Here is a 27,773-nt window from a genome sequence, read left to right as displayed (position 1 = left end):
CTACTCCTAAAACTAGTTTAAAGATCGGGTTGAGGTGGATTTATTTTTCCATCTTAACAACTTATGGAATGCTAGCAGTAGCACATTACACCCTTCGATACAAAATAGTACTAAATTTGGCTTGTTCCCCCACTTTCAAATAAGCATATGAATGTTATTAAGTTTGCATGTGTGAAGAAAGAATGGTGTAATAACTCAAAGAAGTGTAATTACAGTGTTTTCTTTAAAAATAGAGGATACTTTTAACAAAACCGAGCAACTACAATACACCCTTCGATACAAAATCTGTCCAACAATATCATTTTTCAAATTTAACGACAACATCTTCTGTTTCCAATTTTAGAAAGAAAAAGTATATATTACCACTGGAACTATTTATAACTAAGTTTTAACTTTACAAAAAGAAATTATGAATTAAAATAAGTGATGAAAACTGAAACTCAACCGCAGATCAGAAGTTGAAGCATGTTACTGTATATCAGAGAGGCGATATGATAGGGGCAGGTGGGGGTGGGTTATGGAGGAGACCCTCCACATTAAAAAAAAAAAAAAAAAGGGACATACCAACTAGAAACAGAAATTAAGAACCTATAATATAAGTAGTAAATAGGATCCTTTGGATCAGTGTACTCGTATTTTGTTGGTGGCAGAGAAGTGAAAAATTAGCCGGAACAGAGCTTTTCCAGAGCCAAATTTTCATCCCCACCCACAGCTTCCAAACTGCTCCTTACTTGAGCCTCCGGAAATCCCATCTCGACAAGTTTCTGCACCTGCACCACTCACTCACATCAATCTTCAGTACACACGCTTTTTCATTTTCCACAGTAACAAAAAAAAACTACTCAAACTCAAAACTATCTGATTTCTCGTGCAATTGTACACAACCCGTAAAATCAAAATTAAGGCTCGAACCTTTTCTTCCACCCCAAGAGATGACGTTTTGGCAAAAGTTTCTGTCCAATACCGAGCTGTGCCAGCGAAAGTCTGGTAGTCTCTAAGATACTGCAGCAATATTTGTTGGTATATTAAAGCTCCTATCTCCAGTGCTAACATCCCAAGGCAAAATTAATGAACATACATGCAGTCTATACCTGTTGTGCCACGACAGCATCTTGAGGATCATCAGGTTGAGGAGCAGAAAGCAATGCCTGCACAGAAAGCAGGGCTGTCTTCAACGTAAGTGCTGGGCTCCACTGATCTTTCAATATGTCAAGGCATATTGCACCACTTTGACTACTGATATTAGGGTGCCTTCAAAAACACAATAGAAATACCAATTAAAGACCAAAAGCTCAAAAGAACTTCATGCAAACATTTTATAGGCCCGCTAGAACTAGGCCAACAAAACGAAGGATCCACAAACTTCCAGATGTTAAAAACATTTTAGAATAGTTCAAACTGCATAGCAACGACAACATGTTGTAGGAAAATCCCAACACCAGATGCACACTTGACGATCTCCAAATCTCCAATTCCAATATTAAGAAGGAAAAATGTGGTCAAGCCCAGCATCCACCTTTGGAATTCAGGAGGCATCTAAGCTTCAAACAAGACTACCCATCTAAGATGATGCCCCCAATTTGCCCATTTAATATCATCATTTCAGAATCGACATGGAAAGAGGAGCAAGCATTCATCCATAGTTAAGAAAGTTAAATCAGTAATCTTTATGGATACGAACTCAACAATATTAGAATCCTACTTTTCTTTGTTTTCCCTCGATATCCCTGAGTTTCTGGTCCCTTGAATATTTTCAAGGGACAACTGCTTGACCCTACACATTTGGTTGCCAAGATAACTCGTAGGATATTAAATCCTTAGCTGATGCCCACCATAGTTTGACTCATTCCCTCCAAACCATCTACTATTTACATTGACACTGGTTCTTATTGATCATTAATCAACCCATGATAGTGTTATTGTTTGATTACATTCAAAAATAATAATAATAAATCGCATGTTATTCCAAAGAATTATACTTTCTAAAATGCAACTTCATCAACTAAACATGAACTCAATCTATGCACGAATATAAGATATCTCAATTTCGTCTGCTCAGCAGATGTAAAAATAAAGGAAACCATGCATAAATTGTCCTTACCAGACTTTTGTAGCAAACTGCATTTTGGGAGGCTCAAATGGATACCCATCTGCAAGGGAAAAACCCACGCCTAAGATACATGATAAGGATTCAGACAAACAAGTGTTTTTGGAAGTGTGTCTGGGAAATCCATGGAAAGGCAGCTCAATGAAGTGCATGCCGCAATGCCTCAACATTTAAAATTTTTTAAATTAAGATACTCCAAAATCCCTCATTTCTTTAAACAATCCTACAAAAGTGCTAAATTCTTAAAATTTTCGTTATCTTCTTACTCATAATGCAATACTTTTCTATAGTGTGCCTCACCAACCGAAACCCCTCACTTTTTATTGTGTTTTGGGCTTGAGCTCTAGAGGGCTACAGCACTTTAGTCCTCACACTTTAAGAAACATTGAAGACTTCACTTGTGGCAGTTATAATTTTTGACATTAAGCCAGCTATATAGGTAAGGATAAGGTATAAAAACTATCAGGGAACATGATAAGAAATCACAGAAAACGCTCAGCCAATTTACAATATTTTACCATAAAATTTCAATGGAGTAAGGAATGGTTCTTTCAACAAATCTCTGACCGAGAATTGATCTTAAATCACTCGAACTCGCAGCAGGGCTGGGTTCAAGAAAATTTGAAAAAACCTCAGAACTAACATGTCTAGGAGGAAACCCTAATGGTAATGGTGATCCGATACAGATCATTTAGGTTGTGCAGATAAAAATTTGGGCAAAAGCGGAAGAAAAGGAGGATGAGAGGGACCTGGCAATGTGATGTCAATTTGGAAGGTGCCACCTTCATAAGGAGTAGCGATAGGGCCGGGAATGGTGCCGAGCAAATGGGCAAGATTATCAGCTTTGGGGGTGACTCGAATACCGGAGGCCTCGATGTCTTTAGTGCATTCCTGGAGCTCCTTTTGGACGCGAGCGAAGTCTATCATCTTGGTGAGTGATGGATATATCAGAAGGAATGAATGTGAAGTAACCCTACTTTGAAATTTGAACAGGAATCGGGAATCGCGCAAGGTTGGAGAGAAGGGAAAAGGGAGAATTGAAAATCGCGCAACTAACGTTGGTTGCCTGGTTTCACTTTCACTCTCTAGTCTGTCCCTTCCTCCTTGTGTGTCACTGTATTGTGATTTGTGCGCTGCCGCTGGCTGTGGCTATCCAATTCCAGTCGACTCCTCCTGCGGCTGCCCTTTAAACTTCTGTGGCTTCTCATTTATTTGGACATGCCTCCTTTACCCGTTGGGATTCGGAATGGGAATTCTTTTTCTTTTTCTTTTTAAGAAAACGAAATTAATGAGAATCAAAATATGATTTCGTTCATTTTCTCTCTTAGCATTACCAATTGTCTCCAATCAAAATCTTACATTCTTAAGAATACGTTAGCCAAATAATATGCTAATATAATTTTTAACCAAGTCAAAAGTAAACTTTCCTATATATATATAAAAAAAGGCAAAAGTTCAACTTTATTTTATTTTAGTAACATGCTAATTTGACTTAACTTCGGAACAATAAAAATAATGTTTGGACAAGAAACAGTGAGGTAAAGAAGACATTCTATGAAGTAGCGATAAACAATCGGGTCCTCCAACAAAGAACTATTAGCTTGACATAAGGATCCAAACACGGCAAAGAAGAAGGTTTGATAATTAAGAAACCAGTATCCCCGAACAATTGTAATGTATAATTTCTTTAAGACGGAAAAATTTCATTAGAATATCATCAATCCAATTCCAATCCTAAAAACTAGGGCTAGGAATCCAAATCCTTAAATTTAAAGATGGAAGAAGACGTTCATGCGACAATAATGTCATAACATTTCAAATGTAAGAAGCCATAAATGGGCAAGTGTCCATAAGATACGAAAGGTAACTAACTCACTTACTAAACTATGTTTCATTATTTCTAATTGAGAGCTCTCGTAAAATTATAAATTAATTTATGTTATTTATACGTTTCACCCTTGGTTAGTCTATAATTATTCCTCTATATGAAAATTTATCAAACACATTAAACAATTACATGCGTGGTCCATATTATTAAAAACATTTCATTAGTTTTGATCACGTGCATTGTTTAATTAATTTCGATGCAGTGTGCTGGAATTTTTTATGTACATAATTCCGTCCAACTATTAATTTATCATATATCATTTTTTTGAAATTTTACTAGAGCTCTTAGTTGATTGCCATGTGTGCAAGTTTGACATATTCTACGGTGTGTATTTCACTGGTTTGGTAGAACTATTTACATAAGTCCACATTGCAAGTTTAAGTTATAGGTGGAGTCCACATTGCAAGTTGAAGTTAAAGGTGGGACACATCCGTTCGTGTATCCAGTCGAAGTGGTTTATCCTTCCACAAATCGAGTGATATGCAAAATAGAAATGAGCATTTCGATTTCAAAATTAAGGAAGGTGGTAGAAGATAAGTAGAGTATTTAGAAGGAATTCAAACATACTTGACTAACGAATTACCCAAACTTTCTTGTAGGTGCTCGATTCTGGATTGGTTTGATGAGGAAGGTCGAGCTTCCTCCCTTAATTTTAACGAGGGCTAGTTTCGCGATGGACGCTGACTACACAGTCAATTCCGTCTTTGGTGCACGTTGATGACGATAATGGCAATACATGACCAAACTCATCCCCTGCAATCGACCTGATGTAACCAGATTGCCATGCCCTCTGAATATTTCACACATGGCAGCTCAATTTTTCCCCCTCATAACACCATCGTTTAGCTTTCCTACACATCCAAACACAAAGAAAGCAAATTGGGTTTGGATTGAGATTTTAATTTTCATTTTTTAAAAATATTGTGTCATACATAGAAGACATCGTTGAAGAACAGTATAAAAAGAGTATACAAATAAATTCATTTCAATTGATTAGTCTTTCCAGAATTCTTCCATCAACTTTTCGAGATCTGAATTCTTTTATCTCGGACTTATCCTGAGTTATATTATATAAAATTTATCAATTTTTATGGATTCCATCTCTAAATCAATTGCAATAAGGGGAATACTTCAGGTTTATTATAAACTATGATAAGGTCCATCTTCTTTTCAATGAGAGATCCTTAACATAAAATTGACCTATTATGTGTTTTGTTCCTTCGATTTAAGCTGATAATTTTATGATCCATGTCTACCTTTTTTTTTTGAACCTAACAATATATATGAGATGGGAGAGTTTGAAGTACGACTTTTTTTTGTTGAGTTTCTTGAACTAAGATTAGAGCGGTTCATTTTCTCCATGGAACCCCATCCTGTGGGAACCTTACTAAATAGGACAAAATCCACATTTAAATTTCCCACGAGATGGGGATGTGGGAAAAATTTTCCCCACCACCTAAGTGGGGACGAGGACACGGAATACGTTCCCCATCCCCATTCCTCATTCCCCGCCCCCATCATTGTTTTTAATATTTATGTATATACATATACATTCTAAAATAATTATATTATTCTCTTTAAATATATATGTAAAAAAAATATCGTGTATTGTTCTCTACCCACCCACCCAATATTTGAGAGAATTAGACCTTATAAATTAAGCAACTAAATAAATTTTCTGTAAGAAAAAAATATTTATTGACAAATAATTTAAAACATAAAAAAAAAAGAAATAGGGAAAAGTTCCTTGCGGGAGCCCGATTCTCATGAACTCCCCGTAGGGAATTCCCACCCCGATCCCTAAACTAAGATGGTGACCTTATTCAATTTATCCAAAGTTTAAATTGGACAATTTTATTTTATCTTTTAAGAAAGGTACGTAGTTGACAAATTCAATGATTACTAAATGGATTTAAATGCCTTCATGTTTAATTTTAATGAAATAATTGATTTGAATTACGTTTTTCCTTTTCTACTTTACTCTTTTTACGTTTCTTTAAGGTAATTAAAATGTTACCTGTAAAAATATTTATATACTAAAAGAAAATAGGAAAAAAACTATAAACATATTAAAAATTTAAGACTAATCATCATTAAATATTTATTTTGTTTGAAGAGTATTTAATATTTATTTAATGTTTAGATGTTTTTAGTATAGGAGTAGGATTTGAACACACCAATTTTTTTTATAGCAGATTAGACATTAATCCACTGAATTATACTTAGATATTAAGTAATATTTTAGACGTTACGTGTTTAAAAAAAAGTGTATATATATTTATTTTATGTTTAGAGGAAATCAATAAAATTTCCTCAAAATGGTGTATGGTATGGTATTGAACGGTTGGTCTTTAATTTTTCTGAATAAAATAAAATTGTAATATGGTTTTGTTGATTACGTAATTAATGAAATTAGGTAACATTGATGAGTTAGGCCGCACTTCCCTATGGAAATAAAGCAACGTGCCAAGGAAATTTGGCATATTTCACTTTTGATTTGCTACTAATAGAGAATTTGTGTAGTACTAAAAAAAAGAATAAGAAAAAAAAATAGAGAATTTGTGTAAAGTTTCTCATTTTATTCGAAAGATATACAGCGTTAGTTAGACATGCAGTAGAAGCATGGCCATAGCCATAAGCCCATCAACATTCCCTTATTCAATCCAATCTCATTCCGCAAATATCTTGTATATGCATATGTATTTTTGTCTCCCTATTCCTTCCGTTACTAATTTAAGAACATTTTAATCTTATTTTCATGTGTTGGTTGATTGGGCGTTAATTTTTTTTTTTATTTTTTTAAGAATAGATATATTTATTGTTCGAGTAAAAGAGAAAAAGGGAGAGGGTGTGGGAGGTTAAAAGGAGGGGAAAGAAAAACCGAGTCCGATTAGTGTGCGGAATTTAAGGGTCAAAGCATGGAAGGGCGGAGAGTGGTCGCAGGACGTCAGAGTTGGCTGAGGGTGTGTTACGCATGCCCAATTCATCGCATCCATAATTCCTTTTTCGCCTTTAATTTGCCTATTAATACTCGCCCCTTTCCCTGCTTTTGATTTGTGAAGTTACTGTCAATTCTCACACACATATCCCATCCGCCATGGCCGACATTGAGCTGGAATCCAACAAGTCCAACACTTCTCACAATCTCCACCTCTGTTCCCAGACCATCCTGAGAGGCTTGGTGATTGCCTCCACATTGGCCGCCGCCTGGCTCATGCTCACCGCCAAGCAATCCGTCATCGTTTTTGGCATCCCTTTGGACGCCCGATACAGCTACTCCCCTGCTTTCAAGTAACTTTAATTCCCATTTCCAATTCAATGATCTCAATTACCTTTCTTTCTTTTAACTTTGATTTTTATGGACCACACGGTGCAGGTTTTTTGCTTTGGCTAATGCTATTGCATGTGGCTTCTGTTTTCTCTCCGTCCTCCTCCTCTTCGTATTAAGTCATCGTTTACACAATCAACCAAACTACATCTTGTTCCTCCACGATTTGGTATGTATATGGCTATGGCTAAATTAATTAGTTTCTAATGCGTATGTATGTGGATTTATAAGTGTAATATGCGCATGGGCAGTTGATGATGGTACTGGTGGCGAGCGGGTGCGCGGCCTCGACGGCGATCGGGTACGTGGGGAAGTACGGGAATAGCCACACCGGGTGGTCACCCATCTGTGATCATTTTGGCAAGTTTTGCAATCGCGTCACCACTTCCGTTGCCATCTCTTATTTGGCCGTCATCTGCCTCCTCATACTCACCATAATCTCTGCAACCAAATCTGCCTCAAACAACAATAATGCCCACTAGCACTATTATATATATTTATTAGATCATTACAACATTGGTATTCAAGATGGCATTGGATATTTTATCAACGTACGCAATAACAACAACAACAACAACACTACTTGATCACAAATCCTGCAGGTATCCTTGTATATCTACGTACGTTGTTCTCTCTCTCCCAAAGGGGAATCTGTACAACGCAACGGAGGAGCTGTGTGTCCGTCGTCACCGTCTACAACTACGTGGTAATGTAATCTGGTCCTGTGGGCCTGTACGTTACGTTTAACTTTGTGTGCTGTATCAACATCGTCGTATTACTCAACCAAGAAAAACAAAAAAACATGGCCACTGACAACACAAAATGCAATACAACGTGTAACGTGTCTGTCAACTCTTCATATTGGGAATTAAAACTCATGTCTGCATTTCCTCTTTCTTTGTCACTTACCTTCTGTGTTCCAACCGCATTACTTTCTTTCTTTTTCGTTTTTTTCTCAATCTCTCGTATTTTCCTTCCACCTTTTTTTCTCTTTCCAACATATATATAATATTAGTTATATGGTTTTGAATTTAAGGCTACTTCTAGAATGGTGGTATACAATCAACCAAAACAAAAACCGATAAACAATTATTCAATTATATTAGGGAAAAAGAAAATCGTCATTTTATTAGTATTACTTATAATTATGTTTGGATCAAAGTTTGTTCGACACTTGGCATCGTCGTTATCCCTACAGAGTTGCGGTTTTTGGAAAAATTGTTGAATGAGACCGCACGTTATATAATTGCATATCCCTAATAATGGATATAAATTCAAAATACTTTTGTGAATTTTCTGTCCTACTTATAACCATCAAATTCAAATAATGAAAATCTTCATACACCTAATAGATAAAATTCAAGTTACTTTTGTGATTTTTTCTCTTCTAAATTTATTGGTGCAACTAACATTGTTCGGCTACGTTGCGGCGGTTTCTTCTAATAATTTCTCCAATTTTTGTGATCCTATCCTCCTAATTTGTATCACATGAGTCCATCTCAGAGCCAAAGTACAAGGTGAACCGTTTGAATTGTTTGTGATATTTGCAAATGATACGGTCAACAATAAATAGAAAGTATGAAAAATTTTAAGAAATACTAGACTCCTTTCTTGGAGGAAAAAATCTTGTCCTTACCGTAATTGAAAATTTTACCTCTCATTATTAAAAGAATATATGTTTTTTTTTTATTTTTCTCTCTTAGTTATGATCAAAATCTGATGGTGTGAAGATAAGATTGGTCTCCTCTATGAGAAAGTCAAGTATTTTCTAAACTTTTAATTGTAGCATGATATTCAAGTTAAAATTTCCTCCAACAAGGGACATGCTAAATGATTCGAACCGCCATTAAAAATATAAAAACAATAGGGTAACATAATGTATTAGGATCGGCAGTGGTTAAGCATATCTGTTGGTTGGCTGGCGTCTTGAGAAGTTGGATGTGAATTGAGTTTTTTAAATCTCAATTTTATATATATGACACTTCTAGTGCAAATTAAATACGGGGTGTGTTCCTAAAAAATATGATTGATTTTTGAAAGTAATGTCTGTATATTAATTACAACAGTATTTAAATTAACAAGTATTTGTGACACTAACATGATTTGTAGAAGTGATGGCTCACCGATTGCAATCTGGTCACCTCCAAACTGACTCACTTGAGGCAGTTCATATTCTCAAGGCCAAACTCAAAACATCACGGAGGTTCCTATGGTTAATTGAAGAGGCTAAGAGCTGGTGAGGAAATATGATTGGTTTCAAAAGAAACACCTAAGGGGCCGGAGAAGGAAACATAACAGCACACGAAATTGCATGGACGGCTATTTTGATGTGAAAATATGCCTAAGGGACGGAGAATGACCCGAGAGGTCGTCGTGAGCGACTTGGGGTGAAATCTTTTTGGAGTACTTACAAAACAGGTAGGTCACTCCACCACCCAAATTAATTTAGGAATCCGAATCTAGACAAATTAACTTTAGATATATTTTTCATATTTGGGTTCGTCGGAGGTGGTGGTGTATTTATAATGGTCAATGGAGTAGCTATTTGTCACATTTGAGTATTTTACTGCTCGCATCGGGCTCCCTTATGCGACCTTTGATCCGTGGGTTTGACCGGTCCCTTTTCTGCCTTCAACGATGGAGTCCTGACGTTTTCGCTTTTTACCGAAATATTTAGTCCCGACTTGTTAGGTCGGCTTTCTCAAAATTGTTCGAACAGGTCGGTCATGTGCAGCTGGCCTCCCAACAGCCATGAAACACAACCTGATTGCTGATTGGAGCATCGATTTTCCAAACTGTGGTTGCTGAATTTAGTTTTTAAGGACGATTTAGTTGTTTTACATGTCTTACTTACTAAACAAATAATAATAATAGAATGCCTAGGTTTAAGCTTCCTCATTCAACTTCACATACATAATTAATAGAGAAAGGAGAGAGAAAGATATTAAATAATAAATCAATTTTAATTTTAAAAAACTACGTCTCTATATGACACACGAATGTGTTCTATTATTTTCAAGAATCACCTAACTATCCTTTTATGTGGAAAAGTAAATTATAAAAAGGGAGGCTACCATCTCAACAATTAATTTACGTTCGAAAGACTCACGACTCAAAGTTGTTCAAATAAGTTATTCCTACTCTTCACAAGGACGCTCATCTCCTTAATTTATTTTATCTTTTTCTATTTTTTTACCATACTAAGAAAATGTAGCTAACTTATAAATATAATTCAATTTGTTAGGATATGTATCATCGAACAAAAAATCAAAGGTTTGAATCTTATTACACTGGCTATTAATCAAGTAGAAGGAAATAATTAAACTGGGCTAATAAAGAAAATATGGTAAATAATATGGCTCTCTCCGATTTGGACACAATGCTTACCTTTATAAAAGGAGAGTTAACTAAGACACTCCGGAATGCTTTTGCAAAAGTTAACTTTTCATGGTTATTTACTTTTTGTTTTTGATTATTTTTCGTTTGCGACGAGGTTAGTTTCCAGCCCACACGAGTTTCAATTCCGAAAAATCAATTTTATTTTCCTTTTCCCAAACTTTTTTTTTTTGTTCAATTGAAGCGCAACGAAGAACTGGTCCCCGCTGGATTTCGATCTTTCTGATTATATAAAAGAATTATTAATTTCTTATGCATGCCTTCGTTTTCTCAAAATTTAAGAAAAAGAAAAAGGAAAATCCTTATTTCTTGAAGGAGAGCAATCCCTCGTCCAATTCCAACCCAGCCCTCTCTTAGCTTCCAGATCGAGCCACTGTCGAAAGAGGTTTCCAATTCCCGGCAAATATAGGTCCAGATGATTACCATCCCATACTTGACCGCCTTGACCACCTATTTTAGCTATGGCCTGCTCTTCGCCTTTGGTCAATTCCGCGATTTTTTCAGAAAAATTTTTGATCGGTGGAACTCTAGCAATCTTCAGGTCCCTCCGGTTTCAGATTTTTTCCCCTCTTCTCAATGCATATCTATAAGCTTCATCCCTAATTGTGCCGTTTTGCGAACTGGATAACCATGTAATTCCCTTCAACAGGGGTACGCTCCGATCTGCTTAGGACTTGAGGATTTTTACATCCGCCGGCTGTATCTCCGCATTCAGGTATTGATTTGGACATTTAATTCACTAACTGGAATAATATTTATGGGTGTTTGTTTACTTTTTCAATTTACTAAATATCCATACCGACCGGTAGTTAGATTGCGCCTAGTTGAATGTCCCTTTACCTCTCGCACATAGTTTCTACTAACGATCCTGTTAACAAGTATTTCAGTACATGATATCATGATTACTATGTTGAGTTGAGATACGTGCAGAATCAAACTGAGTACTGCCTGGTCTTTTCACAGACCTATCGTATTCAAATCTTCGACTATTACTATTTTACTACAGCTTTATGTTTCCACTTTACGTTAAAGAAATCGGAGCCTCATTTTCTTGATCTTCTTATACCTTTTCTTTTCCGGACAGGACTGTTTTGGACGACCCATAGCAAGTGCTCCAGATGCTTGGTTTGATGTGGTTGAGCGTTACTCCAATGACTATAACAAGACGCTGAAGTTTGTTTTTGATGAATTCCCTATATCCTCTTCATTTTCCTTGTCCTTTTTGTTGTTTTTTAACACTTCCCCTATGGACGGCTATATTACCTCTTTTAATCTTGTTAGATATGGGCTATGTTTTCGAATCTTGACATCAATAACTTGTTAATGCGTTTATCATACAGGAGAACCACAAATGTCTCAAGGTGTCTTAACCTTGGATCCTACAATTATCTAGGCTTTGCTGCATCGGATGAATATTGCACGCCTCGTGTAATTGAATCATTGAAAAGGTTCTCTCCAAGCACATGTAGTGCTCGTGTTGATGGAGGTAATTCAATCCAATGAACTTTGCACCATGTTTCTACTCTAGCATCCAGAATGTACTAACTAACTTTTTCGGTTTTAGGAACCACTTCACTGCATGAAGAATTGGAGGTGTGTGTGGCGAAATTTGTTGGAAAGCCAGCTGCTTTAGTGTTTGGTATGGGCTATGTAACTAACTCTGCCATTCTTCCTGTCCTAATAGGGAAGGTAAATGGATATACTAATTGAAAGTACTCTTGCATATTAAATAAGAGGTGTGCGAAAATGTGACCTTTTGTTCAACTGCAGGGAGGGCTAATTATTAGCGATTCATTGAATCATAATTCAATAGTTAACGGTGCTAGGGGATCAGGAGCTACAGTTCGTGTTTTTCAACATAATAGTAAGTGGTATAGAACCTTAATTGTTTTATCTGATTATTGTAATTTCTAGTCAAGGTAAGAACTCTAATTTTCTGACTCCCCTTTCCCCCACTTTTAGCTCCTTCACATTTGGATAAAGTTTTGAGAGAGCAAATTGCTGATGGACAACCCAGGACGCACAGGCCTTGGAAGAAGATAATTGTTGTTGTTGAAGGCATATATAGCATGGAAGGGGAAATATGCAAACTCCCAGAAATTGTTGCCATTTGCAAGAAATATAAAGTAATTATGCATGAATTATTCACTCAGAGTATGAATGTTGTCCTCTGGACTTTTAAGGGTTCCCCCTCTTCACTAATCCAAGAACATGTTCTTAGTTTTGGGATTACCGGCTTCTTGAGATTGGAAAAAAAAAAGGAAAGAAAGAAAGAAAAAGGAAAAAACTGTGAAATTGGCAATGGAAAAATGTTGAATCGATCTTGATCACAAAGTTCTCATTCTTCATTTTTTCTCTTTATTTTAGGCATATGTCTATTTGGATGAAGCTCACAGCATAGGAGCAGTTGGAAAAACGGGCAGGGGTGTCTGTGAACTCTTGGGAGTGGACACAGCTGATGTAGACATCATGATGGGAACTTTTACAAAATCATTTGGCTCTTGTGGAGGCTACATTGCAGGATCCAAGGTTAAATTTATTCTATTCAATACATACATTCTAACAATAAAAAAGTGGGTTTTGTGACATTGTTAAATGAAATTGGTCGACAAAGTAATTTGAAGACTCTAGCAGTATTTGTTTCGTATATTTAATTAATACTGTTAATCACAACACGATGTTTAGTCATCTTTGAGTTTCTTTAATTTGCTGTCAAAAAGAATTAGTCCTTTTTCCCTCTAAATTTTTGGTGCCACCTAGGGTTATAACTGATCAGTTGATGTTTGTACAATGTTATTTCCAAACGAGCCAGTTTGTCTTGTAGTCTCCTTTCTGGAAATATCAGGGTGTTGAACTTTTTTAATTTCTGGCAATCTTTTCCTGTCTGCTTGTTGTTCTCATATACAAGGAGTCACTCATTTGTACTATTAAATTTATTAGTTTCTTGGTTGCTTTTTCAATTTTTTTATTATAGCAACTTCTTAAAGTTTTATTTTGCGGCTTAAAGCATTCAATGATGAATTCATCAAATATATTATTTGTCTTGTCATTTCAGGAGCTTATACAATACCTCAAGTACACTTGTCCTGCTCACCTTTATGCAACATCTGTTTCGCCACCGGCTGCTCAACAAATCATATCTTCTATTAAAGTTATTCTCGGAGAGGATGGTTCTAGTAGAGGTCAGAATAGTTTCCATCCATAGCCTCGTGGCTCTCATCCCTATAGAGTGTGTGCTCATGTCGTCCTTAAACGGAAGGTTACTGAGTTTTGAACAAATTAATTCTCTTCCTTGCTAAACAGGTGCTCAGAAACTTGCTAGGATACGTGAAAACAGCAACTTTTTTAGGTCTGAGCTGCAAAAAATGGGATTTGAGGTTCTTGGAGATAATGATTCTCCCGTAATGCCTATAATGCTTTACAACCCTGCAAAAATTCCAGCCTTCTCTAGGGAATGCCTCAAGCAGAATGTAAGTCTGCATTTTACGTGGCTAGCCTGATAGTGTAATTCATTGTAGACATTCTCTTCGAAGTCTTCTTATGGTGTGTATGTTACTTTGCTTGTGGTTGGACAGGTTGCTGTTGTCACTGTTGCTTTTCCAGCTACTCCTCTTCTTCTGGCAAGGGCTCGCATTTGCATATCTGCCTCACATACAAAGGACGACCTCCTTAAAGCCTTAGAGGTTAAACTTTACTTGTGGTTACGTACTATAATTTTTTTACTTTACCATTTTTAGCACAGTTTATTCTTTTGTTTCTCACCTTCAAATTGTATATCTGAGTTGAGCAAAAACTCAACTTTACAGTGTATCACGCCTTCTTGATTTTAAAATGTCATCTTATTGAAGAATAAATGAAGCATCTAAATGAAGACATTTACTTGACATGATCGACTTTAATTATTTAGTCAAACTATTTTGTGGTAGGAAACTAGTGAGAAAATTATGATGTAATTGTAAATTGACTACAAAGAGCCTCTTCAATGATTTAATACAGTTTTCAGGTGCCTTATCGGTTCTTCGTAAAGTGACAGTTCTTAATTGCTGGTGAAATCTATGGTTCTTAATGCTTGTTCTGAATGATTAACAAAGTTTCTTGGTTGAGAACATTGTTCTTTAGATGCCATTTGATAGATTTCAGACTATGTGAATTTGAGGGAACAGTTACTGTGTGGGGAAGTATTTGTTTCTATTACACACGCACTTTCCCCCATATTTTTGTGGAAGCAAAGGACCTTGAGGTTAAAAAGTGAAGTGAAAAGCTATAAATTTTTAGATCACGTTGATGTAGCCGTAGTTATAATGTTTCTCAGATTTTTGTACCATGGTGTGGGTGTGTAGATTTCATGTTCAGAGTTGAGGAGCCTCTGGGTTCTGTAGAATTGCTTTGAATTTTCTAGGATTGATGGCTTGTTGTCAGTTGAATTGTAGGAGGTTAATATAGAAGATAACCGCAGTTCTTTTGTGTTGAATGTTTGACAGGTTATCAGTCGAGTTGGTGATTTGGTTGGTATTAAGTACTTCCCTGCGGAGGCCCATAAGCAGCAGACCGAAAAAGATCCTCAGAAGGTGGATTAGAAAGAAAAAACAGAACGGAGTTGAAGAGAAATTGGGTTTTGGAGTTTTGTGTGATAAATGTTGGTGGCAGGAACTTGTTTTCAAGGCAGTTTAGTTCCTCCAATAGTTGTCAGAGCAGGGCAGGTGAAGGTAGAGGCCACTTGGTTGTGAATAGTGGAAGGAAAGTTTCTGAAACTGCATCTCTTCTCTTGTACCCATATGTGACATGCGATCTTCATGAATTTTGGTATATTAATGCACGGGTATTGTTGTGAGTCAGTCGCAGGATTTCCTAGTTTTAAATACATTCTGACTTGTGAGTCTTGTGACTATTTCTAAAATGTTACTTTCACGTACGGTTACTTCATTTCTTACTCCCCGGCCCCAGTGAACGATTAGCATTAAGATTTCCCAAACACCTGGAATTCTGACATTAGATTATAACCTTGGGACGTCTATCCGATTCATAATTGATCAGTCGCTATTCAATTCTTCAATGACCAAACAATTTAGTAACAAAAAATTTTTTAGGTACCAATCGGTCACTAAGAGAATTTAGTATTGCCTCAAAAAGGATTTCTTTCACTAAATATGTAATATAGAAATTCGTTCGACCAAGCTTGAAAGATTTAAACAGGATATTTATAAATATAAGGAGAAGATTGAAACAATCGTGAAGGACAAAAATAAGGTTGAAACAAACCACCTATTGACTGACTCTCAAGAAAGTGCAGAATTAGGGGACGGGTTAATTTGAGGAGAATGAGATTCGATGGTGCGGATTCCCTCTCTGGTGAACACTCTGCTAATATTTGAGCAGCAGGAGGAAGCGCACCAATGAAATCCATCTTACAGTTACAGCTACAGCTACAGAAATGGGGCAACAGTTGTCCTGTTTTCTTCTTCCCAGTGACGAGCGTTTACATATCAAATACTGAAAGAAATTTAAAAGAGGCCTCAACCAAACACAGCTAGTTACTCCATCAAACTGAATTTGGGTAATGTAACTCTTCCCAAAGGGGCTTGACTTTCAATCTTCAGCACAGCAGAAACTGGCATGAATCTACTGCATGTCTTCATATTAAAACATAGATGGATGGCTCAACTTCTTCATCTCTCTGGGAAAATGGAGACTACCTTGCCCCCAGGCATTCCTTCGCAAAATGGATTATTCATTATCCCCATTCAACATGGACATGCTCTATTTTTGTATAGTATGCAAACCCATGAGCCACCAGATTTGAGATCACAATAACAACATCATTAGCTTTCTGTTCCCCGAGTGGAAATACATGGCGAGATATCTAATGCAGTTGTACTATTATGAGGAGGACACAATATGCAAAATCTTCCAATGTAAGACAAGCCTAAGAGACATTACTGAGAAATCATAATGGTCAAATACTATGCTAGGGCAAGGGAATCAGTTCAGTCACATCACAGAGTGGGGCAATAAATGGTTTCTTTTTGGTTCTTTTGTACGTTGTAGCAAGCAGTGGCAGTACTCTTATTTCACCACATAGATTTCACAATCAAATGGAAAAAGATTCTGGGAAAATTGCATATGGGAGAAGATGTAAGTACTAAAATCAGAAATGTGAAAGACTAACAGAAGAACCTATAATTGTCCAATACGAGAAAATGTAGCAAAAAGGCTCAAAGACTAGTCGAGGCATGCAGCTTACATTGCCATGGCTGAAATTTTTGATACATTCAGACCAAAAGTCATGAAAATCCCTTCCCTAACTTCTGAATTGCACAGTACATTTTTCTCCGCGACCCAACTGCACTTATTCCCATATCCTTGAGATCCTCGAGTGTCAACATTGGCAAAACCTCATCGTCCACCTCGTGAATTTCAAAAACTGGAGCATACCGACCTAACCCTAAACCGTTGAGCCAAACCCTAACCCCATCTTCCCCACATAGTCCTCTCCCACCATTCCCATTCCTATCGCCACTAGTCCCACACTTCCAATTCCTCGCATCAGTATCCGAAGGCCCTGAAAATTCCAGTCCCTCCTGGTGCTCCCTCCCCTCCGAAACCCTAGACCGAATGGATCTTCTATTCCCCTGATATAGCATCTCCCTTTCATTCCCTTGACCTTCCATCGCCAAATTCTCAAGCGAATGCATTGAGCTCTGTTCTTTTAAGGGACTTTCCGAGTTGTCGTAATCCCGATACCCCTCATCGACATCTTCGCCGCCGCTATATTTTTCATCGGCTTCCCCGCCTCCACCGCCCTCGTCGTGCTTGGAGGATACCCAATTAGTTCTGACCCTCTTGGTGGCCGCCGAGCCTCTCCTCTTGGAATCCTTTAATCTCCAACTACCAATCGCAACGCTGTCTAAATTGTTTTCCTTGTCCTCGCACTCTAGGGTCTCGTGAAACTCAGCGCCCCCAGCCCCGGCCGAGCTCAAGTTGGTCAAAGGCCGAGTTTTGGAGTTTTTGGCAGAGGCAGCGGAGTCCTTTCGATTATCCATAGCAAACTTCCAGGGCTTATTGGTGGTGCGGCGCGCGTAGGAGTCATAGGGTTGGTCGCCGCCGATATCCCCCAATCGGACGCTGGGCCTTCGCTGGCGTTTGGATCCAACGGTTTCGGAGGAGACGACGAGTGGGACAGGTCCGCCGTTCAACTGGGCGTCCGGTGGCTGAATATCGGCCATTAAATTAGAGGGCTAATTGTGTTGTGCGTTAGTGGAGGGCGAGGGCGAGGGCGAGGGCTTAAAGTGAGGAGTTGGAATGGAGCGAGGAAAGGGAGAGAGAGCAGGTTTGATTGGTTTTATGAAGGAGGAAGGGGGAATTAGAATTTAGATAGTGGAAGGAGGAAGTGATTAGCGAGAGCGAGTGGAGGAAAGGGGAAGGCCAAGGGGAAGAAGGGGGAATTGGAAATGGAAAGAGAGGTGCCATGTAAATCTGGGAATTTGCCGCGTGTCTCGATACTTCACTTCATGATTGGATTTGGGGTTGGGCCTCCCGGATATCTGCGCTTGCGAATTTGGGTAATTTACGAACCCTAGCTTTTCCACAATTTCTCCAAAACAGACACCACTGCTCTTATAATTACACTGCATAATCCTCATACTTCACCTTTAGTTAAGTTATAATCATGTTGATAATTATAGTTAATTTTTATTTCTTAGGGCATTCGAAATTCATTCGGAACCCTCTATACTAAATTAAAACTAGTCTAAGTTATAGAAATTAAATTTGTAACTTAACCGACATAAAATATAATCCAAATATATCTTTATTATTATTATTAATAAATACCTTAGCTCATCGATCCAGCTCACTATGTTAGATATTTGACTTGAGAAAAGAGATAGTAAACTCAAGAACAGCTTAATAAGTAAGCTCGAGACATTTCTTAATCATCAATTGACTATTAGCTATCTAATTGAATTAAGACAATCTAAATATTGTCACTGTCAAGTCATCCATCATTCATAATAGTAAAAAGCACATGTAAAATATACTTGTCAGTGTAATGCAACTATTGTATTGGCTATGATAATTTCACCACTTTTTTCGATAATAGAAAGAGAAATCACCCATGTGCTATTACCCTATAAACTCTAACTCATGAATATGTTCTAAGGTAAGTATAACAGGATGTTATGATAGACATTATGGATGTGAACATCTCTTATTTTACAAGTATATGCTTGAACCAAATTTATATCATTTGATATCGTCATTATAGATGATCGTTGATGTGTGCACCAAGTCAAGAAATATCTACAACAATTGTAAACATGAAATAGAATAACCCATATTGGTATTGTTGCTTGGGTTTTGTCTGTGACCAATGGCCAGTGTGAGTTGAGTGTGGTCCAAGTCCATGACCAATCTATATCAAGAAATTCACCAGTATGTAACGAAACTTGAATTGTTGACTGACGAATGAATCAACCTGCAAAAGAGGAGTAACTGCTCCAATATTCAAGTCAGTATTTATTTGATCTATTACTCGAAAGAAAATAGTTTCGAGTACCTGGTAAATGAAGTGGAGATCTCTATTCATAGAGGTAAGCTTTTGATAGGACTTCTGACAACATTACAATGACTCTCCAAAAGTCTTGAGAATCACAATATGTCGTCTGAGATTCTATTAGACGTTTGCACGTACAGATGCTGAGTCGGCTCGACATCAGTTGTATTTAGAATCTTTTGAGTGATGCACATATGATTCTTCCAATCCTTTAAATAGCCACGTTTATTTTATAGGAAAATTTATAAAGATGTTCGGGAATATTTAGATAGTCATGTTTGTTTAGCACTAATTATTCTTGAGAATGTTCTAAATTTATATAATGTTTAAAAAATGTCCTTACAAATATTCATATAATTTATATATTAATTTAATAGAGTTTGCATTTATATAATATATTTGTTTTTATTAATTTAATATTTTATTTGTTTTATATTAATTTTGTATGTATTAATTTTTGTATGTTATTTTGTAGATTTCATATATTAATGTAAGATTTTATAAAAGAAAAAAAATTAATATTAAATATAAACTATTTTTCAAAAAATACAAACATATAATGTTATGGAGGTGAAATTTATTTATTATAATATTAAATTATATTCTTTTAAGAAGAAAAATATTAAAATTATATATTTAAGATAACAAATATTATTGATAATAATTTCTTTTAAATATTAAAAATAAATGGAGGTATTGTATAATTATTTTTTATAACAAATATTATTAATAATATTCCTTCTAAATATTAAAAATAAGTGAAGATATTATATAATTATCCTTCATTGCATAAAGTTGTTTCTCTCGATGAGCATTAATTTATTTAAATATAAAATTAAAAATAAAAGTAAAGAAAGTTGATGAAAGAAAATATATTAAAAACGAATGAAAGGTAAAAATATAAAGAGATAATCAGGATATCCTGTATATTATTGCAAAACGAACGAGAATCAAATACCCGGCCATTAAAGTAATTGTTTACTGCACCTCCGAAGAGAGGAGTTGGGATTGGGTGTCGAAATGTCGGCCCAACGGGAGTTTTCACCGTGTAAGGCCTGAGGTGCGGCCCAGTAGAGAATCCGCTTGTGGGCCCAAGCCCATGTCCTGAATTTCAGCATTTTATTTTTTGTCCTAAAACGGTAAAACCCTTGGCGCGGGTTTAAGACTTGAGTTTTAACTTCACTTCCAGTTCCTCCTCCTAGCCCTCTCCTCCAGCTCCAGTCCTCCGTTGTCATTTTGATTTGGACATGGCGGTATCGATATCGAGTTTAGGTGGTGTATCTTGCAGATCTTATCTCCCTCTCCACACACCACTCTTCCGCTTCCGCATTCGCATTCGCAAGGTAATTCTGCTCTGCTGCTATGCTTTCTCTTCCCTTTCTCAATCACCTGATTCAGCCGCCTTATCTTATATAATTCAGCTTCGCCTCACTTTGATTGCGCTGGGACAGACGCTTCGTCAAACACATTCCCCGCCCAATGTCCACATCAATTATTCCTCTCTCCGAACGCCTTTTACTGGTTCTTTCCACTCGCCAACTACCTTTTCAGTTCATAACTGGCTTCTTCTTGTTTTCAGACAGGGTTACTTTCTTCTCTTTTTATTGTTTCAATTTTATTTGCTGGTGAAGAATCCGCTGATAATGATTCTAAGCTGCCCAACTGGAAGAGGTTTTCTTCCAACGAGCTTGGGATTAGTAATTTCATGATTCCCAGACCTACCAGAAAAGTTCTTAACGGGCTCAAGAAAAAAGGTAACCATACGTTCTCTCCTTCGTGTATTCATACCTCGTCTCAAAGTGTCTTCTAGTATTTCATAACTAATCCTGTGATTATTACTTCATGCTCTAGGATATGAAGTTTACCTTGTAGGAGGTTGTGTCCGGGATCTGATCTTGAACAGAACGCCGAAGGATTTTGACATAATCACTTCAGCTGAGCTTAAGGAGGTTCGTCTCAACCTATCTCTTCCATAATGTTTAATATTTCTTTCATCCCTACGGAGGAAATTTTATTTTCTGACATAAGGAAATCAAGTTGTGAGGGAACACATGTATAAATTTTCAAATCTATTTTTATTTCCTCATTGCGTTGTGATACCATTGACTGGAATGCAATGAAGCGGAATATCTATTCGATACTGAACACGTACTTTATGTTCTATAGCAGATATGAGACTGTGAATTTTATAGATCTCCACCAAAAGGCCTTAACATTTTGGAGCCTTTTTTGGGTCAAAAGCTCCATAAATATATGTTGCAAGTTTAGGTTCATCAGAGACTATTATTCAAGTTGAATTTTCTTAATAAAGAACACTGTGTATTGGCCTATTTTCTCAATTTTTGTTTACGAGTACTTTATAAATATCATTGAAAGTTTGCCACTCATTTATTAATATATAGTATTATTGCCATTTAAAGGTGTCAAGGACGTTCTCATGGTGTGAAATAGTTGGGAGGAGGTTTCCTATATGCCATGTGCACATCGATGATACCATTGTAGAGGTTTGATTATCTTCCTATCATTAGAAATATATTAACCGTATATAATTGTTTAGCAGGCTTGGTATTTATGGATATTACAACATTTAATATTTTATGATTTCATGTTGTAATGCTGATCTTCTACTTTCTTTAAAATATCAGGTGTCAAGTTTTAGCACAGCCAGTCGACCAATTGATAGACACTTGAACTGTGCTCTTGAAAAGCCTGAGAACTGTGAAGAGGAAGATTATGTCCGTTGGAAGAATTGCTTGCAACGTGACTTTACCATTAACGGGTGGTTTATGAGATCCTGCTTCTTGAGAATACAAATTCCTATTTCTATGATACAACTTCTAAAAATTTCTTAAATAGTGGGTTTTATTGGGAAATAAAAATTTAAATATTTGGGTCCCCCTCCAAACACACAGGCATACAAATAGTGGTTTTCTCCCTTCAATTCTCAACTAACGTTTGACTTGCAGGTTGATGTTTGACCCATACAACAGTATAGTGTACGACTACTTGGGAGGAATGGAGGATATAAGACGAGCTAAAGTATGCATTTATTTCGAGTTATTAACTTATTATTTATAGAATTACTTAAAATCACTCAAGTGGATATTGTAAATTTCTCTTCTACAATCTTCTCTGCGCATAGGTACAAACCGTGGTTCCTGCCCATTCTTCCTTCCAAGAGGATTGTGGTGAGTTTTCATTTGCAATATTCCATTATCATATGTTGACTAGGCCATAGAGCTGAATGTGTAGGTGAGAAACATACGTGAGTTTAAGTGAATGTCTACCCAGAAAGCAAAGCAATACCCAACTTCATCTATTTTGACAGCTCGAATACTGCGAGCAATCAGAGTTGCTGCTCGTTTAGGGTTCCACATTTCAAAGGATACTGCTCGGTCTATTAAAAAATTATCCTGCTTGGTGTCTAGACTTAAGGTTTTTTTATATTTCCATCATATTTCCTCCGTAATGTTTCCTTGACTTGTAACATTCATGAACAATTGTTCTAATTGATTATCTTTTATTAAAATACCAGGGAAGGCTTCTAATGGAGATGAACTATATGTTGTCTTATGGTTCTGCTGAGGCTTCTTTGAGATTGTTATGGAAATATGGATTACTAGAAATACTCCTACCAATTCAGGTGAATGGACACTTGACTTTTTTCCCCAGTTATGGACTACAAATAAGTGAGACAGTTTAATATTGTAGGCAGCATACTTTATCCAATGTGGATTTCGGAGGTCTGACAAGAGGTCGAATATGCTTTTGGTAATTGTCTCTTTCCTTTTTCTTACTATCAGTGACCGTTTGGTGCTCATCACAATTTACTCTTCTTACAAGATTTTCTAAACCAAGCGAAAGACCAAACTTTTTTTTTTTTTCACTTCTAAGTTGTACTAGTAGTTTGTTGGCCTCGTGATAAGTTGCATGTAACATATTTTTTGAGAAGAAGAAGATCAATATAATGTGTGCAATGTGGCTGGTTTTGGACAATGTTGTGGATGGAAAAATTAATTATGGATAGAGCATATCATGTACTGAGAAGAATGTTCGTGATAAATTCAAAGTTTCTGATATTCATAATTTCCTTCTTTTTCTTTAGTTCGCCCTCCCCACTTCCCCGAAGTCTTAAATAGCTCAAGAGTGAGTTATCTTGAATGCTTTCAGTATATTTTACCATGTCCTACGGATTTATTCTGGAGTGTAGAAAGAATAGACCCCTTGGTGATGTATGCTGCAATAAACATCAAGTAAATTGCTGCAGAATAAAGATAGGGCATTGGCTATGTCAATTTGACGATTTTCTACCTGATTATGAATCTATGACGTAAATGGTCAGTGGCAATTACTTGTTAGTAACTAACATTGTTGATAAGTATGCAGTCCCTATTTTCAAGCTTGGATAAACTTCTGGCACCTAATAGGCCCTGTCACTGTAGTTTATGGTAAGATTGTTGTTAACAAAAATCCACTGCTCTACTGTTGCTATCTATTATTATAGTCAGGATTCAGCATGGTATCAAAATGAAGTTTAGAGTACTGGTATCCTATCTATAAAATTGGAACTTACCAATTCTAGCGAAGAGTGCCTAAAATTCAGTTTGATATGTTATTGAAATCTAAACTTATACCTTTGGAATATCCTAATAGATAGCTGAACTATTTAACTAGTAATCCCCTTTGTGTTATTGGTTGAATTTCAAAGTTGAATGGAGCATGACAGAAAACAGTAATATATATGTTCTTGATTTTAGTTTTGGAAAAGCATGCATCTTCCAAAAATAAAGAAGCTACATTATATCCAATATTCTTAGATGTGGGTAATGTGTGTTGCCAATCAGATAATCGTAGTACAGCTTATGGCTTATAGCTGAAACCTCCTATTGGCATTGATACTGTAAAATGTTGGTGTAACCAGATTTAAACTTGTTAATTAGTATTCCATTTATGGGTATTGACAGTACTTGTTTCCAAACTTTGGTCTCTCTTTTGAGATTAAGCATTTATGTCACAAGCTGGCTTTTACTTGGACACGCCAAGCAAGTCTCAAATAGCATTCTCTTTCAGGGTTGCAGTATTAGCGTTCCACGCTGCCCTGTCTGACCAGCCTAGGAGTCCTTTAGTGGTTGCAGCATTTAGCCTTGCAGTGCACAATGGTGGCAATATGATAGAAGCAATCAGCATAGCTAGGAACATCAATAGAGAACATAATGTGCAGTTTCATGAATTGTTAGAACCTGACGATCTGGATGTTCAAGCATTGATTGATGAGGTTATGGATCTTACTACGTCTGTTAAAGATGCACTTCTTAAGATGACCGATGAGAATTCTGTGTCTCTGGCCCTGGAAATGTATCCTCAAGCACCAGCATCAGATCTGGTAACTTTCTGCATTTTGACCTCTCCTTTCTTTTTCAAAATCTTGAAATGTATAAGCTGCAGAAGATTTTAAGGTTGCTGCCGTTTATATATGCAATCAATTATTATTTTAGGTTCTAGAATACTGAGCTTATTGTAGTTGTTTCAAAAAAAAGAAAAAAATGTTGACCCTTTCTGCTGGAATATGAACTTTTCGATCGAGTTTATTTTGATGTGAGATTGCATTTTGAATAACAATTCTGCTTGAGGCTTGAGATAATTACCTAGCTCACGCGTGTGTGCTTAACAAGCTTCTTTGCCAACATATATTATTGCTCGTGGAATCGTATGCTAACAATTTTACATTTTGCAGGTTTTTATCCCGTTTACAGTGTACTTGAAGGTATGCAAAGTTTTTGAGTGCGTTGTGCATGGTGCGGAGAGAGGGTTTGCTCCAAAGCGAGGAAACATTAATTATGAGTCTCTGGCTCTTGGAAACCTGCTAGAACTTCGGCATGTCTTTGCAAGGATTGTGTTTGACACTATCTACCCTCTTAATCTCAATCATACCCAAGTATAAATTTTTAAGATATGACGAAAGGGCCAGGTATGGGAACATCTTAAGCTTTAACTATGTTTTTTACACTGCCAGTCTGCCAGAGGTAGGTCAGGTTCATTGGGTCATCTTTAGAATCTTCTAGAAGTTTAGGTAATTACTGAAAATCGTTCGTGCATGATCTAGAGATCGCTTTTCATCCAGAAGTTGTTGACTCAATGGGGGGTAGATTATCTAAAAGAAAAGGTTATATTCATTTATTATTTTTGATCATTTGAGCCAGTATCTAGGGAATTTGTTTACATATGCTTTGTGTCGATGTAAAATTGTTGGAGAAAGTTTACAGTAACCGATGTATTAAAGATATGAAAGCTTTTTTTTTTTCTTTCCCTTTTATCTAGGTGTCATTTGCACCATTTAGGTGGGAGACCGAATCTGTCATCAAATTGCTTGAATTTACAGAGGGTTCCCAAATATCAAAATCAGAGAGGAGAATTATGCAATTGGCAACGGAATGTAGCAGTTCCTACAAAAAGTGCTTCCTTGGTGTCAAAACCCTCAATTTTACGGTCCTAACGATGATTAGAATCATTTCCAACTCTTGGAGCTACAAACATTTGCAGTTGTTGGCAATTAGTGGGGACAAATCGCGTTCACTTGTTTGCAGGAGTAACAGGGGTAGCGCCGCCAGTTGTTGGCCTACAAGATGAAACAAATCAAATTTAATAAAGTATTGAGAGGTTGAATGGAGCTGGAAACGGGCATGTACGAAGAAAGCCGTACAGTCCGACGAAAACTTTGAATGCGTCATATATTCCCCATTGAGACCCAGTAAGGGTTCCAATCATAACAATCCGAAGGGGAAGCCCACGAGTAAAAAGACCCCATAGACCTAGTTGCCTGACTGCCTGCAAAACCACAGTACAGTAGACAATAAGAAATGTGGACGCACACGTTCATCTTAATTTACATCATCAAACTTACATCTCCGGCGGTTGCTCCCTTGGCATTGTTGAGAAAAGAGACAAGATTATCAGCCGGGTGTGAGACCACAGCACAGAGGACGCCCGCCACATCCCCCGGCAAAGCTCACTCCAAGCTGCAGAGATTTGCTACACTGCTCTTTAGGCCTTGGGATGGCATACTTGTACAGCATCTCTACAATTGTCTCGAAAGATGCAAATTTCATCATGGTATCTGCAAAACCCCAACCCAGCTTTATCATCCCAAACCATTCTCTATTTAACGAGGGTCAGTTTTCACATTTGCAGAATAAGCAGTGAATTGCTAAACACGGGGAAATTGATGGAGGACCAGGACTGTTGAGGAAAGGAAAGATTGCTTGTTTAAGGGATTTTGACGTTTTTTTTTAGAACTTACATGGTATCTGACGTCCCCAAAGAGGAACCAGACCTTTGTAGAGCCTGACATCCAGAGATTTTAAGTTATTAATTAGGAGGAACAAAGTGTTGAGGAGGAAGCATTCATTATTTAGTGTCGTACCCAGAAACACCCTCAGATTTTACAAACTTTGCGAACCCATCTGCCAAACCCCTAGCAAAACCAGGTTGAGTTTGGACGCGAACTTTGACGGCCTCCATGGGGCAGAGAGCAACGTCTGCAATTACTTCGGCAGATGCCGAACCAGCAAGGTATAACAAAGTTTTGTACTTGGCTGCATTCTCTGCTCCAACCTTGTCAGAATAGAACTTCTTGAAGAACTCGTAAAATCCAAACTTGCAGGCACCCTGAGCACTGTAACCAAGCAAGGTCGGCACCCACCCCCGGAAGAACCCTCTCGCTCCCTGCTCCTTGAGCAGAATTCCAAAACCCGACGAGATATTCTTGTACTTTGTGGGGTCGATCTAAAATTTGGAATAGAAATTAAAATAGTGGCCACTGGCCAGAACCAGAAGAGTATATTAAAAGAACATGTTTTCTGTATATTGGTAGAGTTAGGAGTATGAAACTAACAATTGTTTAATGGCGTGAAGATAAGATCATGAGGGAGATTGAACTTAGATATAGTAATTATTGAGGACCTGCATATTGCACTTGACGAGATCGAGGGGGGTGACAGCCATGTGGGTGAGTCCACAGCTCAAAATTCCGCCTGCTGTGCATGCTGCGTAGAAGGCCGGTGAATGCATCTTAATCTTCTCCTTTGGAGCTGGAATTGGGAAGCTCTTGCCATAACTGGATCGCGTCGATTCCGTACTACGCAGTGTACGGGAAGATGAGTATAGAAAGCTCGGGATGAGAGATTGCTGGACATCTTTGGAGAGAGCCATTGGTGCGTTGCCTCTTAGTAATTGGTAATTGGTGTCCTCCTGACACTAATCTCTTTAAGGAAGAGAATATGGATTTGACTATAAAAAGGGCGGGGGAATTGGAATATATGTGGTGATAATTATTGGCAGATAAAAATTTTATAATATCGATTGCACTGGAAAATGTTTGAGAATTATATTGTCAGAACACACCAACAAAAACGGTTGAGAATTTCTCGGGGCTTTCCCTGTTTATAAGCATTGGCTAGGGTAAGTCATGCAGAGACACCCACAAACGCAAACACACGTTGCTTTA

The 27,773-nt window shown here is 37.1% G+C and overlaps 5 protein-coding genes and 1 pseudogene across 7 annotated transcripts; 3 read left to right on the top strand and 3 right to left on the bottom strand.

Annotated features, from left to right (window-relative positions):
• Nucleotides 1-449: 449 nt before the first annotated feature.
• On the bottom strand, nt 450-3,348 carry UBC27 (ubiquitin-conjugating enzyme 27). Its single transcript, XM_022279508.2, has 5 exons — nt 2,857-3,348; nt 2,102-2,150; nt 1,092-1,251; nt 913-1,002; nt 450-770 (listed from the first exon to the last, which is right to left on the bottom strand). The coding sequence occupies exons 1-5, from the start codon at nt 3,032-3,034 to the stop codon at nt 663-665; spliced, it is 585 nt and encodes a 194-aa protein (XP_022135200.1). The 5' UTR covers nt 3,035-3,348; the 3' UTR covers nt 450-662.
• A 3,283-nt stretch (nt 3,349-6,631) lies between these two features.
• Nucleotides 6,632-8,227, top strand: LOC111006880 (CASP-like protein 1F2). The gene is made up of 3 exons (XM_022278975.2): nt 6,632-7,286; nt 7,372-7,492; nt 7,575-8,227. Exons 1-3 carry the CDS (start codon nt 7,093-7,095, stop codon nt 7,803-7,805), a joined length of 546 nt encoding a protein of 181 aa, XP_022134667.1. The 5' UTR covers nt 6,632-7,092; the 3' UTR covers nt 7,806-8,227.
• Nucleotides 8,228-10,837: 2,610 nt separating this feature from the next.
• On the top strand, nt 10,838-15,554 carry LOC111007099 (long chain base biosynthesis protein 2a). The gene is made up of 12 exons (XM_022279291.2): nt 10,838-11,260; nt 11,369-11,434; nt 11,804-11,892; nt 12,060-12,205; nt 12,284-12,408; nt 12,490-12,583; nt 12,682-12,845; nt 13,087-13,248; nt 13,775-13,901; nt 14,023-14,189; nt 14,295-14,402; nt 15,201-15,554. Exons 1-12 carry the CDS (start codon nt 11,135-11,137, stop codon nt 15,294-15,296), a joined length of 1,470 nt encoding a protein of 489 aa, XP_022134983.2. The 5' UTR covers nt 10,838-11,134; the 3' UTR covers nt 15,297-15,554.
• A 341-nt stretch (nt 15,555-15,895) lies between these two features.
• LOC111007101 (uncharacterized) lies at nt 15,896-18,151 on the bottom strand. Its single transcript, XM_022279294.2, has 2 exons — nt 16,961-18,151; nt 15,896-16,476 (listed from the first exon to the last, which is right to left on the bottom strand). The coding sequence occupies exon 1, from the start codon at nt 17,940-17,942 to the stop codon at nt 17,001-17,003; it is 942 nt and encodes a 313-aa protein (XP_022134986.1). The 5' UTR covers nt 17,943-18,151; the 3' UTR covers nt 15,896-16,476; nt 16,961-17,000.
• A 2,289-nt stretch (nt 18,152-20,440) lies between these two features.
• Nucleotides 20,441-27,654, top strand: LOC111007098 (uncharacterized). Of its 3 annotated transcripts, none has more exons than XR_015791591.1 (16): nt 20,441-20,613; nt 20,692-20,791; nt 20,902-21,024; nt 21,122-21,219; nt 21,691-21,774; nt 21,916-22,049; nt 22,237-22,309; nt 22,413-22,458; nt 22,599-22,705; nt 22,806-22,913; nt 22,982-23,041; nt 23,657-23,718; nt 24,341-24,653; nt 25,005-25,238; nt 25,589-26,380; nt 26,459-27,654. XR_015791591.1 is itself a non-coding variant. In XM_022279289.2 (15 exons), exons 1-14 carry the CDS (start codon nt 20,518-20,520, stop codon nt 25,209-25,211), a joined length of 1,611 nt encoding a protein of 536 aa, XP_022134981.1. In that variant the 5' UTR covers nt 20,441-20,517; the 3' UTR covers nt 25,212-25,238; nt 25,589-27,654. The 3 variants fall into 3 exon arrangements, 1 of the variants encoding a protein (XP_022134981.1); XR_015791590.1 differs by having other exon boundaries at nt 25,589-26,839; nt 26,931-27,654; XM_022279289.2 differs by having other exon boundaries at nt 25,589-27,654.
• On the bottom strand, nt 25,910-27,478 carry LOC111007105 (mitochondrial phosphate carrier protein 3, mitochondrial-like; annotated as a pseudogene).
• Nucleotides 27,655-27,773: the final 119 nt, after the last annotated feature.

The sequence above is a fragment of the Momordica charantia genome, assembly GCF_013281855.1.
Source record: "Momordica charantia cultivar OHB3-1 chromosome 6 unlocalized genomic scaffold, Mcharantia_2.0 BLBB01000006.1, whole genome shotgun sequence".
NCBI lineage: Eukaryota > Viridiplantae > Streptophyta > Magnoliopsida > Cucurbitales > Cucurbitaceae > Momordica > Momordica charantia.
Note: the sequence above shows the minus strand (reverse complement) of the source record. Positions and strands in the feature narration are given on the sequence as shown.